Source organism: Mustela erminea, chromosome 9 (genome assembly GCF_009829155.1).
Source record: "Mustela erminea isolate mMusErm1 chromosome 9, mMusErm1.Pri, whole genome shotgun sequence".
In the NCBI taxonomy this organism is placed as follows: Eukaryota; Metazoa; Chordata; class Mammalia; order Carnivora; family Mustelidae; genus Mustela; species Mustela erminea.
This window is the reverse complement of record NC_045622.1, coordinates 53,046,005-53,060,163: the sequence shown is the minus strand read 5'-3', so window position 1 is coordinate 53,060,163 and position 14,159 is coordinate 53,046,005. Positions and strand designations below refer to the sequence as shown.

Here is a 14,159-nt window from a genome sequence, read left to right as displayed (position 1 = left end):
GGCTGGTTGGCTCAGCTTCTGCACCAGCCACCGCATATCTGCTTCGTAGGAGCCAGGGCTGCTGTCAGGAGCTCTGGGAGTCTGGGGTGGAGGAGTGTGGGAGGGGAGGGGCCACAACGGCCAGTGTCCCCACTTGGATACTAGGCATGGCACCAGGTGCTGGGCACACAAGTTTCCTACCTCGTGGTGCCCATAGCTCATGGGAAGAACATCCTTCAAAAATACCCTGACCCAGAGAAGTGCTTAATCACGGTGCTGGTGGCCCCTGTGGACAGGGCAGGCCCCCGAGAGCATGGCCCTCCTAGCCTGGCCCTCCTAGCCTGCCCCTTTCCCCTGTGCCCACCCTTGTTTGCCTGACCCTGCGCCCCGCCGGCTGTGACAGCCCGAACTTTTGAGAACCTGGATGCCTGCGAGGTCCTCTTCTCCCCGTCCCTGGCTACAGCCGCATCCCTGCTCGAGGTCAGTGTCCGGCCTTCTGTCCTCATGGCTTCTGCTTCAGTTTCTCTCAGAGGGGCAGTCTTGACTCAGGTTCAGGGGGCTGGGCATGTGGGAACCTGGAAGCAGGGACTCTGCTTGGGAGAGTTCTAGAAGTTCCACATGGAGAACTGACTGTGAGCAGGATCTGTGTTGGGCACGGGTCTCAGGGAGGGGATAGAGCCTTGGCACCCAGGAGCCTCGCCGCCCTAACTCTGGTGCCCCTGGGGATGGCATGGGACATGGGGGATCCTGGGTGAGTCAGTCTGTCCATCTCTCAGCAAAGCCTCACTGGGCTCTGCCCTGGGATGGAAAACTGGGATGAATAAAACCAGTCTGAGCCAGTCCTGGGAGGGCCAGGTAACAGGGAGTGAGGAGGCGGTCAGGAAGAGAGCAGCCAGCCCAGGCTTTGGGTGCAGTGTGATGGCTGGGGAGGACCTGGCTGCCGAGGCTGCAGCTGTGGGGCTCTGGGGAAGGGCATTCTCAGTGGAGGAGCTGGTCTGAGCAAGGCCTGGGGGCACAGTGGGAAGGGAGCTCTTTAAGGTGGGCAGAGGGAGCGATGGGTCACGGGGGTCCGGTGAGCGCCAGGATATTGCCCCACCAGGTGAACCCTCCAGCCCTGATGAACTGCCTGACCAGCCGTACCCTCATCACCCGCGGGGAGACCGTGTCTACCCCGCTCAGCAGGGAGCAGGCGCTGGATGTGCGAGACGCCTTCGTCAAGGTGGGCTCTTTGGGGTGTGGCTCCGGCTTGCTCCACCTGGGATGGGGGCATTAGCTTGTCCATATAAGCAGGAGTGGAGGAGTCCACCCAACCAGACAGACATCTGGGCCACAACCCCTGCCTGCCCTTGGGTCTAGGCTCTGGCCACTGGCTCAGCGGGGAGGGGGCTGAGCAAGAGGCTGCCTTCTCCTGAGCTCTGTTCCTCCTGCAGGGGGCTGAGTGTCGTGCTCCTGGGGAGCCCTGCCAGCTCTGGTCCCCTCAGGTCCCCTCAGGTCCTCCATCCCCAGCCTGCTTTGCTCCCCAGCCCCGTGGGCCTCATGCTGGGACATAGTGTTTGGGCACTTGGTCTACTGTGCTATTCCCAGCCCAGAGGACCAAGGAGGCCTGGTCTTTCCAAAGAATGAAGGTGGGCTGGGTCAGGTGGAGAGGGCCCCCAGCCCTTTCTGCTTCCACACTCACTTGTTTGCCAGCCATTGCGTCCCTGCCCGCGCCACATTCTGTGCTGGGTTCTGGGACCCTCCAAATATTCAGAGCTAATAGGGAGACAGATGTGGGTAGAGGGATGGGAGCCCAAAGGAGGGTTAGGGAAGGCTTCTTGACAGAGCTTTGAGGAGTAGGAATTGTTCCAACAGGAAAGGGGGCTCCAAAACAGAGGGAACAGCTTGAGTAAAGACTAGGGGAGTTCAAACAGCAGGGGAGGGAGTGCGTGAGGTGGTGACAGCCCCAGGAACCCAGCCTTTCTCCTTGGGACGGCGTGTGGTTCCAGGGGCTGACACAGCCCCTTCTCAGGGCATCTATGGGCGGCTTTTCGTGTGGATCGTGGACAAGATCAACGCGGCCATTTACAAGCCCCCCTCCCAGGAAGTGAAGAGCTCTCGCAGGTCCATCGGCCTCCTAGACATCTTTGGGTTTGAGAACTTTGCTGTGAACAGGTACCACGAGGGGCTCTGCTCTGCCGGAATTTTCTTCCACAGACAGAACGGGTGTTGCCGCTCTCCTTTAAACCACACTCAGCAGGCTGTGAGCACGCTATGCCGGGCTGCAGACACTTTGCCTCCAGTCGTCCTCGTGGGCTCCCTCACTCACCTTCTGGCCCATCACCTCCTGGTGCTGGGGTCAGCTGAGGCCACTGGGGGTGGGTGGGGAGAAACCTCTGACACCATCATAGACACCCCAATGACCAAGGGGCAAGGTGCCTTGAAGCGGATGAGGCTGAACCACGCTTGGGATCCCACACTCCCTGAAGGGCCATTCTTGGAGGCCGTGGCAGGGGCAGCTGGAGGGAGCGGGCCCACATAGATCCTGGGGCGGGGGGCAGCCTCCCCACCCACTTGCCTACCTGTGTGACTCCTAGCAACTCACTTCAATTCCTGTAACATCTGGATGTCTCCAAGCCCCCCACCTCCACCCAAATACCCATAGTGGATATGTGCAGTGTCACCTGGTAGAGCACTGGGTTAGTGACTTAGAGATGCTGGCCCTCAGGAGGTCACTTGCTAAATCTCATGAGCCCCCTTCACCTCTGCTGACAACTTTGGATCCCTTTTCATGCCCCGCCCCTGTCCCCAGGGCCATGGCTCCAGCCCCCCAACCCCGCCAGGTCTCTAAAGGGATTTGGTGCCCCCACCTGTCAGTCAGCTCACAGGCCTGGTCATGCGGGGAAATGGTTACAGCTGTTGGCGCCTTCTGGCTCAGTGTCCCCTTCCGTACCTCCAGGGTGGGGGACTGGGCCCTGCTGCCTGCCTCAGAGGCTGGGGAGTCCATGCAGGGAGCACAGCATGGCCAAGGACGTGCAGGGCGGAGGGCCCAGGCCTGCTCAGTCCCTCGCCCGCCCCCTGTGCCCCCCCGTGCCCCCTGCAGCTTTGAGCAGCTGTGCATCAACTTCGCCAATGAGCACCTGCAGCAGTTCTTCGTGCGTCACGTGTTCAAGCTGGAGCAGGAGGAGTACGACCTGGAGAGCATCGACTGGCTGCACATCGAGTTTACTGATAACCAGGACGCCCTGGACATGATCGCCAACAAGCCCATGAACATCATCTCCCTCATCGACGAGGAGAGCAAGTTCCCCAAGGTGCGCCTGCCCGTTGTTGGACGCCTGTGCTAAACACCCCCTTCCACCCTGAGCCTCTGCTCTCCTCATCTGTAAAATGGGACCAAAGATATGTGCCTCTCAGGGTGTCTCTGAGGCCAGGGCAGGTGCATTCCTCTGACATTTGGGGATCACCTGCAGTCCATGGGGCCCTGGACCAAATGATGGAGATCTAAGCATGTAGCTGATACAGAGCAGGTGCTCCAGATCTGGGATAGGTGTCGGAGAGGGAGAGGGACTGCTCCCATGATGTCCACTGTGGGAAATAGATTTTCTAAACTGGACTGAAAGCTCAAGATCGTGTAGTTCCAATCCACCCGCTTAACAGATGGTGAAGTGGAGGCCCAGAGAGCTCCTGTGTGAGGTGCAAATGGAGGACGCTCTTGAGAAAGACCAAAGAGCGGGTGCAAAGTCCTAGGCCAGCGGAGGCAGGAGGACCTGGGGCAAGGGGGCCTGAGCACAGCCATCGGTTCCCACAGGGCACAGACACCACCATGCTGCATAAGCTGAACTCCCAGCACAAGCTGAACTCCAACTATATCCCCCCTAAGAACAACCATGAGACTCAGTTTGGGATCAACCACTTTGCAGGCGTCGTCTACTATGAGAGCCAAGGTACAGCGGCTATCTGGGGCTGGAGTCTCTTTGCCTGGGCCCTCTCCTGCCCTTGCCTTGCTCCTTCCCCAGGATGGGCTGGGGCCTGGAGCAGAGCCAGAAGGGCCTTAGGAAATCCTGGGTCTGCTGCTCTTTCTTTCTTTTAGAGATTTTATTTTCTTCTATTTATAAAGTGTTTTTTTTGTTGTTGTTTGTTTTTTTTTTTAATTTGAGAGAAAGCATGCTTGAGCAGGGGAAGGGGGAGAGGGAGAGGGAAAAGCAGACTCCCGCTGAACAGGGAACCCAGCTGGCGGTGGGGTGGGGGTGTGGGGGCTCCATCCCAGGACTCTGGGATCATGACCTGAGCCAAAGGCAGGTGCTTAACCAACTGAGCCACCCTGGCGCCCCTGGGTGCCTCTCTTTTAGAGATTTTAATAAATGGTGGTTAAGTGTATATAATGTAAAACGTACCGTTTTAACAGTTTTTTAAGATTACAATTCAGTGGCATTAAATACACTCACAGTATGTGCCACAGTCCCATCTCCAGTGCCTACCCATTGCTCCCAATGAGATACTGATTAAGCAAAAATTTGCCCTTCTCCCCCGGTCCCTGGTAACCTCTATCCTATTCTCTCTCTATATATATCTGACTACTCAAGAGACCTCATCTAAGTGAAATTGTACAACATTTGTCTTTTTGTGTCTGGTTTATTTCACTCAGCATAATGTCCGTGTCGTAGCAGGTGTCAATCCCACATATGTGTATGTATATATATATTTAATATATAAAATTCATTCATCTCTTGATGCACATTTGGGTTGTTTCCACCTTTTAGAGGCTGTGAACATGGGTTTGCAAATATGTTTGAGTCCCTGCTTTCCATTCTTTTGGGTGGGCTCTGTGCTCCTATTTGCAGAGAGGGAAGCTGAGGCTCGAAAGGGAAAGTTAATGGTCTTTCCATCACATTGCCGGTTAGGGGTCAAGCCGGGCCTAGAGCCAGCCCCGAGACCTACTGGGACTCTGAGCACCAAGACCAAGTGTGAGCGTTGAATGGGCTGCATGGTCCATGCAGTCGGGCTGTGCAGTTGGGTTCTGTCTTAAAGCTAGCGGTGAAGGAGAGGGTCAGCCCACAGTCAGGGTCACCCCACCTGGAATTCTTGCAGACCGCCCCTGCAACTCTGCCCCCACCACCCTGGTCTGAAGGGCCTCATCTGTCGCATGTGTCTATATTGAGCTCTTATGTTCAGCCTCCGAGAGTTTCACCGGCGGTCGAAGGCCAGTGAAATTCAAAACAAACAAGCAGAGAGCCACTGGTTTCCTACTCCCTGTGGAGTCACCCAGAAGGCTGACAAGTATATCGGTGAGCTGTGCTGCAGGGATGGGACCTGAAGCCTGCCCAGCTCTCCCCAGCTGTTAGACTGTGAGATCCAACCTCGCTGTTAGAAGGAAGGAAGCCAACTTTAAGTTTGAAGGACTTTTGGGCAAACCGATATGTCTGTTGTTGGGAGTAACAGAGGATTGTGTCTGGCCTCGTGCTGTTGCTGAGCATAGAGATGGGAAAATTGAGTGGACTCTGCACAAAGTTATAAAATTATAGAATGTTAGATCTGGAGGGAACATGAGGCTTATCTACTTCATGGATTTGAAATGGAGGCTCAGAGAGGGAAATGGCTTGCCTAAGGTCACTAGCCAGTTTTGAGCTGCTTTAAACAGTTTGGCCAGCATTTCCTGGCTCACAAAGCACTGTTTTAATCCAGCATTTTATTTACGAATCAGGTGGTGTTAGGGGATCTGAGGCAAAGCAAGAGATTATGGGTACTGTCCTTCCCATCTGACACAGGAGGAAGCTGAGGTCCAGAAGGGGGACCATCCTAGGGCCCCAGAGTGAGTCTGTTGTTGACTTTTGATTAGAGCCCACAATTCCTTCCCAGCTCCAAATGCTACCCTTCTACCGCTAGGTGCCTTCTGTCGCTCCCCCTCCCCAGATGCCAGATGGGCAGCCCAATGCTACATCTCTGTGCTGTCCCCCAAGCCTGGGCACCCTGAGTCCTAGGGGAAAGGGTGCTGCTTCTCTGCAGTGTTCTTCCTCATCAGGCCTCCCCAGCCGTGGGCCACTCTGTCTTCTGTCAGCCTTAGCAAGAGCTACCCCCTGCTCGCCCTATTAACCAGTCCCTAACTCCTCAGTCCCTGGGACTGGCAGGCCTCTTGAGGGTCTGTGAGGTGCAGTGAGCCTTCCTGGGCTGGGGCCAGGAGTCCTAGGTTCAAGTCTCAACCTGCCTGTGGCTTGCCGTGTGGTGTCAGATAACTTGCTTCTTTGAGCATTGGTGTCCTCCCTTGTGGGATGGGGAAGATAATCCCCTCCACCCCCCAGATAGAAGGTGCTGGGAGGGCACTTTGTGGAACATAGCACGCTGTTCAAACACACAGTGTTTTAAATGCCATTGCTCTTAGCTGTGTAGCCCAACATGTGTTCTCTCCCAGGTGACACACTTACTTAACTGGGGCTTCCGTGCCTTCATTCAAAAGACTAAGGCTGGCCTTGCAGGCACTGGGTAGCTCCCTGAGGAAGGCAGCCCTGCCCTCCCCGGGGCAGAGGCCTGCGGCCCTCCTCTCTGAACAGGTGGAGGGGGTGCATGTGGGGAGGGAGGTGCGGCCCCAGGGCCAGCTCTGTCCCCCACTCTCTCCATCATCTTGGGCAAGCCGGGCCTCTTTGTCCCCTGCTGTGGAGTGGGTATGGTTGAACTAAGCGAAGTTTGAGGGTCTTCTGGGCTCAGACACTGTGGGTTTGGGGAGCGGCTGAGTGTTGTCAGGTGGAGGCTGCCGGAGCTCTCGAGGTGTGACCCACTGCTTCTTGCCACTGCCCAGGCTTCCTGGAGAAGAACCGGGACACCCTGCATGGAGACATCATCCAGCTGGTCCACTCCTCCAGAAACAAGTTCATCAAGCAGATCTTCCAGGCCGACGTTGCCATGGTAATGTTGGGGCAGGGTCTCTATCAGGCAGGAAGGGCCCCCAGAAGCCAGGCCAGCGCCTAGGCCCACCCTTTTCCAACAGCTCTGGCTGGGTTCCTCTGACCCCAGAGTGAGGGCAGCGCTCTGCTATGGATCCAGAATGGGGCCCTGGGGTCTCCACGGTCCTCCCATCTGGTCTTCCTGCTGCCCCAGAGAAGGGTGCCAGGAGAGGTCACAGAGCACTGCCTGATCGGGACATGGTTTACCGTGGAGGTCCCCCCAGCTGGACCTCCAGCAGCTCATAGGGACCCTGGGAGAAGGGGCACACCTGGCCTCAAGGATGTGCACGGATGTGGGTGTTCAGAGATCCAAATACAGCAGGCATGGGCGCCCCAGCCCTGGGCCCCATACGGGGCGCAGAATTTCCCACCCTCAGCATTTCCTTTGTCCCTAGAGTGGTCGTCTGGCAGACTTGTCTCCTGCGTGATTCTATGCCTCTTAAATTTCGTACTTTCTTCCTGTCCCAGGGCTTCCTGAAGGGCGTTCAGAGGGACTCGCAGGGAGGGCAGAGCCATTGTCCCCTCGGTGCCTGTCTGGGTGCCTGCACTTCCCCAAATCCCTGGGAGCCCAGACCTCTGCCCCGAGAGTTGTCCTGTCTCCCTGACTTTGCTCTCTGTTTTCTGATCCACCACGTTCTCCTTGCCCCCAAACCCATCTGGCCCTGCACTGTGGTTCCTGTTGTAGTTTCTCTGTGGTTATTCATCCGGCACTCTTCGCCAGTCGGCAGCTTCCGTGAAGGTAAAAGACCCCTGTCTGGGGCCGGTGGATGGCGGGCCATGCCTCAGTGGCCCCTGGGGCTAGGCTGTGGCCTCCGCCCCCGTGGCTCTGAAGCTTGGGGAAAGGGCCGGCTTTTTCTTTTCTTTTTTCTTTTTTTGGAGTGTGTTTTTTTTTGTGGAGTGGTTTGTGGAGTGGTTTTGTGTGGTTTTTTTGCTTTTTGAGTTGTGTGAACTATGAGCCTCTCCATTTCTTAAAGGAGGAAACGGAGTCCTAGAAAAAGAGGCAAGACTTGCCCAGCATGCCCTATGAGCCGGGGGCCAAGCCAGGACTCTACTCCGGGTCTCCCATGTCCGCTGGCATTGGGCTCTTCCCCAGTCCTTCTTCTTCTCCTCCAGTCCCCAACCCACCCCCACCCCAGGCTCAGCCATTCCTCCTGGTCTTAGGCAGCCCTGGCAGATCATGGAAGCTCGTCTTCTCCTCCTGCCCTTTCTCCTCTCTTTCCAAAGCACCTGGAGACATCTGGGAACCTCCCCATAAAGTTTCCTATTCTGAGGCTTCTTTCCTGGACCCTAGGACTAGAACCTACTTATTGAGGAGCCATGGGGAGGTCCAAGTTGAAGACCCTGGGGTCTTCAGAAACAGCTCATTCTTGAGGGAGTTTTGGAGCACAGAGTTAAAACACAACAGTGGTTGGTGCGTTTGATCGTGATTATATCTTCTTTCCTGGACCAGGCTGTGAGCTAGCCACTTCCATTTCTCACCTTCCTCACTCCTAAGAGCAACCCTGCAAGTGGTTAGTATTGTCCCCACATTAGAGACAGGAAAGCTGGGGTCCAGAGAGACCCAAAGTGCAGGCCCAAGGTCACACCGTTTGTGACACATGGGACTTTGGTCCAGGTCTGTGTCAGGGAGGTATGGGAAATCATCCAAAGTCCCACACAAGTGAGGCTGAGGGGAAGCTTTGCAAGCGTCTGCTTTGTCTCTGTGCGTGCCGCCCCACCTCAGAGAGAAAACTGTTTTGGAGACTGCTGGAAGCATGCTAGCTCTGTTAGACGGACGTGGAAATCGGGCAAAGCATGAAGTATTTAGTCACAGTTTGTTGATGACAGTGCTTTATCTTGTGGTGGAAGCTCACACCACCTCCTTCCAGTGATCCAAACCCACGTCCTATGCTCCTCTCCAACCCCCAGATTTCCATCCTTTGACTCTAGCGTCTGCCTCCTGAGGTAGCCCTGGGCAGCCCCACCCCAGCCGGTGCTGCTGGAGGGACCAGCCAGGCCATGAGCACCATGGTTCTTCCAGGCCATCCAGCCCCCCAATTGATGTCTAACCCCAGTCATATGTCCCCAGGCCCTGATTCAAGCTTTATGCAGGTGGCTTGTCCTGCCTGTATGTCCCCAGCCCTGTGCACATCCTGCTTAGGTGTCCGCCCCTCAGATCCCCTCTGGGGAGTCATTTAACACTGAGCTCTGGACATTTTACTCCTGCCTTTACCCTATTTCCAAATGTCTGCAGATTCTCCCAGAAACCCATGAATATCAGAAAGGACCACCATTCCTCTCAGTGAAATACAATTGATTCAGAAACCCCGGGGGCCAGGAGGTGAGAGTAGCTCCCCTTCCCACACTCCTGCTCTCAGACACAAAGGGAATGGGGTGTTCATTCCATGCCAGACGTCGGCCTGCATTCTGGGGACAGGGCAGAGGGCAGAACTGAAAACAGCCTCTGTCCTTGTGGAGCTTATCTTCTGGCAAAGAGGAGAAATTGCTAGTAAGCAGATAACTAAATAGAATACATAGTATGTCAGAGTGATACGATGGAGAGAAATTGAGGAGGGAAAAATACCGAGGTTTGCAATGTCGAATAGGGGCCCCCGGGAAAGGCCTTATAGGAAGTGGATAAGGAGGTGGTGGAGGCAGCAGAGGCTGCGGAGGAGAAGCACTGCAGGGGGGAGGAGCAGCGAGTGCGAAGCCTGTGGGCCCGCCTGGAGCCCCGTGGAGAGCATGACACAGGGGTGGCTAGAAGCACGGAGAGACGGGAGGTCAGGGGGCTGATCCCGCAGGACCCTGTTGGGCCTCACCAGGACGGCGGTGCTCACGCGAGGGAAGCCGGGAGCCGTCGCAGGGGCTCTGAGTGGGGCGGGTGGAGAGCTCTGGATTTGTGTTTTGACAGCTTTCCCTGGGCAGCCGGGTGGCTAGAGGAGAGGAGGGAGGTGTGGAGTGTGGGGGACAGAAGCCGGGAGGTAAAACCAATAAAAATTTTGACGTGTTGGAAATGAAGGAACAGGAGTTGGGGACAGTCCTTAGAGTTTGGTCCGAGCAATCGGAAAGCGGACGTTTCTGGGAGCCCGTGGACTCCAGGAGCCGCTTTTGCAGGGCATTGCTGCTTGTTAGTTGTGCCAGGGCCTGGGCCACGACCGAAAACAAGGCAGATCTGCCTGTCCTCACCAGGCTCACAGCCCTAGGGAAGACAGATAAACAGACAGAAGTAGTTCCTGAGTGATCACAGAAACCAAAGAAAGGTTTGTGTCATGTACGTGCCATTCGGGGTGTGTGTGTGTGCGTGCGCGCGGGTGTGCTGCGTGTGCTGTGTGCGGGATTGTGTGTCCATGTCTGTGCTGTGCGTGTGCTCGGAGTAGGGTCTCCAATGCGGGCTGGGTGAAGCCCGCTCCGGCCCGCTCCCCCTCCAAGCCGCGGGTCGTCCGGTGCTGCGGCTGGGTCAGGTTCTGGGACAGTCATGGGGGTCAGAGACCTGACAGTCACCTGACCCCATTGCAGACTCCCCAGCCTCCCTGGCGAGATCCTAGAACCTGTGCCAAATTGCACTCAGAGACCGGGCATGTTTCAGAATAGCGAGTGTTTGCTGTTTCCCAGCAAGCTCTGTTTCCGTCTGGGGCATATGGTCTAACTGCTGTCTGTGTCACACGCTGCTGCCCCCACCGCACCATACACTTCACACCGCTACACGTGCATGCCTGGCTGGCAGGGCTGAGGGATGTCAGATGAAATTAGGCCTCATTTAAAATACAAAACCTTACAATAATAATTAAATTCACTGACAAATTCTCACACAGATGCAGCTGGGAGGGAAATAACAACATCAAAATACTTTGGAATTGAGTCTGATTTCTAGGTCTAGTCTCACAGGGTTGGTCTGAGATGCCCTACTTCCTGTTTGTGGACCAGGCCCTCCCCTAGCACCCCTGCCTCGTTTCACAGCATTCTGAGATGGGGACCCCGACAGGGGAGGGGGTGCTAGCCAGCTCACCCAGATAGTGGCTGGCCAGCCGGCCTCAGAGCATCTGGGCTTCAGGACCACCCAGCGGGAGGCCAGCTGTGTGCCTTAGGAGGCTTATCCGACCCTGCTGCTGACCAGCTAATCCCATAGGGAAGGGACAGGGCACAATGAGCACCCCCGTCGACCCCAGCACACACATGGGGTCCCAGGCTGCTGTTTACTGAGATGTATTCTGTGTTCACCTCCATCACAGCCCTCGTCACAGCTGGTGAGGTGGCACTGTTCCCACTTAGGAAACAGGTTCAGGGCTGTTCAACGAAGTGTGTGAGATCACTTCGTTAGGAGGCAGTGGGCCTGGGGGTCTGAATGTCGGTCTGTCTGACCCATCTCTAGAGAGGACCTCAGGTGTCCTGAGATGACCAAATTCGGCCACTCGTTTATTCCCAGCAAGGCAAAATGGAGACTGGGAGGGGCTGGGCCTTGCCCAGAGTCCTCCAGCAACTCTGGCAGTGTTGGGGGGCGGGACCCAGTCCCCCAGTGCTCCCTCAGACCCAGGTCCCAGGGGGTGCCCCCAGGGGTGCCTCTGGGGCCCAGAGCCAGCCTAGATGGCCAGTTACAGGAAAACCCCAAGTGCCCTGCTACCCAGCTTCTCCAGGGGCGGCCCTCCCTCAGGCCTGAAGCCTGCTGACCTCCCCTGCTGCTTCCCTTCCTGGAGAGCTGGGGGCACAGGTCAGCCCCTCCCATCCCTGTGGTCCGTCCCTCCAGGGCGCCGAGACCAGGAAGCGCTCGCCCACACTCAGCAGCCAGTTCAAGCGGTCGCTGGAGCTGCTGATGCGCACGCTGGGTGCCTGCCAGCCCTTCTTTGTGCGCTGCATCAAGCCCAATGAATTCAAGAAGCCCATGGTGAGTGGCCCTGGTCCCTGGTCCAGCCAGCCGGGGCACAACCTGGGGCAGGGAGGACACCTGGCCAAGCGGCAGGGTGAGGGCTGGGCTGAGACTTTGTCCTCTTTGGGGAATAGTAGGGCACCTGAGGGGCTTATAGAACCAGTTCCGACTTACTGGAGGTAGCAGATCTCCTGGAAATAGCCTTGACTGCAGCGGGCTCCACTCAGGTTCAAATCCTGACTCTACCGCCTTTAGCTGGGCTTAGCTCCCGGGGCCGTTCATGCAATATGCATGCAGACTGCCTGGTGTAGGAGTCAGCTGTGGTTCTTGCTGTGGCCCTGACTTTGAAAACCTCCTCTTCTTCCATCCTGCCAACCACCACCTCCTCCTTGAAGCCTTCCCAGATTCCTCTGACTTGTTGGGGATGCCCTCATTTTTTGACTCTGCTGAATGACATTGATTGGCCCTTTTCTATGTGCCTGACATGGGCCAGAGTCTCTCCACAGCCCTATTCCACCTTCCTAACAGCCTGGGAAGGAGGGATGGACCATTGCAATTCCACATTTGAGATGTGTAACTGCAGACCCGGAGCCTGAGGGGCTTGAGGCCAGAAGCTGGGAGCCCAGGCCACCCTGCATTTGAGCCCTTTCTTTCCTTAGCTCTGGGAGGTGTTGTTTACCACTATGCTCTTCCCAGAGGCCCAGGAGGGAAGCTGGGGCCTGAGGGGTCTGGGGAGGGACGGAAGGAGGGAGGCCAGTGCTGGGCCAGGGAAAGTGCGTGGAGGGAGAGGAAACAGGTGGCGGAAGCCAGCCAGCTGCATGCTGGTCCTGCCCCCAGCCTGAAAACGTTGCCCAGAGTGGGCTGGCCTGTCCCCCATGGGGCTCAGGACTGGGTCTGCTGGGGCATGAGGGTTACACAGTGTTCTCGCTCCCCATCTAGGGCAGGAAGTCTGGGGGAAGGAGGCTAGGGCCCTGCCAAGCTAGTTGGGTAACCTCTCTCCTGATCTCAGATGCTTCCAGAACCTTCTCTGGGCCCAGACCTCAGCATCTATTGCCTGAGCCTTAGCAGCAGGACCTTCTCATTGGTCTCCAGCTCCCTCTTCACTGCAGTGAGAGCCAGTGGGTCTCAAATGCAGCTCCGACCTGGTTACTCCCTGCTGCCCCCAGCCTGGCCTCTGAGCACTCTCCAGTCCCTCTACAACCTCCTGACTCTGTGCCCATGGGGACAATTGTCTCTTCCTTAAGGCTTCTTATTGCCAGCAGCCAGAAGTTGTTGGAAGAGCTGCTGTGGGGTTGAACAAGCACCCAACACCTGCACAACCATGACCTTGTCATGCATTAGCCTCCTCAGTCCCCATAAAGTCCCCAAACATTCCTGTGCTTCAGACTGCCACACCTTTGCCCGTGTCCCCCCTGCCGCCTCTAGTGCCCTTTCACCTGACAAGTAAGAGCCCAGGCCACCTCCTCCAAGGAGCCCCCTCAAGGTAGCCCAAAGGGAGTTAGGCTGTTTCTCTTCTGTGCCCCCAAAGATGCAGTTTGTCCCACAGGAGGGTTTCATTTTGTGCTGCTAAGTAGGCTCAAATGGGAGCCCAGGGTTCAGTCTGCCTTGCTTCTCATCTGCCGGGTGGCTGGGGAAAGGCCGAGTGGGACTGAGTGCCCCCAGGAGCCACCAGTGCTGATGCCCGTGGCTCTGCGCCCGGCAGCTGTTCGACCGGCTCCTGTGCGTGCGCCAGCTGCGGTACTCGGGGATGATGGAGACCATCCGGATCCGCCGGGCGGGCTACCCCATCCGCTACAGCTTCGTGGAGTTTGTGGAGCGCTACCGTGTGCTCCTGCCCGGGGTGAAGCCCGCCTACAAGCAGGTACAGGGCTGGCGATGGAGATCGCAGGAGGGAGGGGCCGGCTCTGGGCTGGGCAAGAGCCCTTGTTTTCTCATGGGGCCGGCGTGCTAGGCTCCACATTAGCTCAGCCACCTAGGGTGTGTCTGGGGAAGTCAGGGATGGGCCAGTAGAGGTCTTTCCAAGGACTTGGGTCACCGTGCGCAGCTGGTGTGGCCTTCACGCACGTGGGGTAGTGGACAACACCAGCACTGCCCAGTGGGCCTTGGATGTTAGCCTTGGAGAAGACTTTACCATCATCGGGCCCAGCTGAGGAGAAAACTGATGGTCAGAGAAGGCAGGACCTGGCCAGGGACACACAGCATGTCAGGGGCACAGAGCTGGAGCCAGAGTCCTGCTTTTTTTTTTTTTTTTTTTTAAAGATTATTTATTTATTTATTTATTTGACACAGAGAGAGAGATCACAAGTAGGCAGAGAGGCAGGCAGAGAGAGAGGGAAGCAGGCTCCCTGCTGAGCAGAGAGCCCAATGCGGGACTTGATACCAGGACCCTGAGATCATGACCTGAGCCGAAGGCAGCAGCTTAACCC

The 14,159-nt window shown here is 56.7% G+C and overlaps 1 protein-coding gene across 1 annotated transcript in view; it reads left to right on the top strand.

The window, feature by feature from the left end:
- Nucleotides 1–14,159, top strand: part of MYO7A (myosin VIIA) — an 87,385-nt gene that overhangs the window by 38,795 nt on the left and 34,431 nt on the right. Inside the window, exons 10-17 of the mRNA XM_032357919.1 lie at nt 383–459; nt 1,079–1,198; nt 1,988–2,130; nt 3,059–3,269; nt 3,767–3,902; nt 6,749–6,855; nt 11,614–11,751; nt 13,436–13,594. Of these exons, the coding sequence (XP_032213810.1) occupies nt 383–459; nt 1,079–1,198; nt 1,988–2,130; nt 3,059–3,269; nt 3,767–3,902; nt 6,749–6,855; nt 11,614–11,751; nt 13,436–13,594 (1,091 nt within the window). The remainder of the gene's footprint in view (nt 1–382; nt 460–1,078; nt 1,199–1,987; nt 2,131–3,058; nt 3,270–3,766; nt 3,903–6,748; nt 6,856–11,613; nt 11,752–13,435; nt 13,595–14,159) is intronic.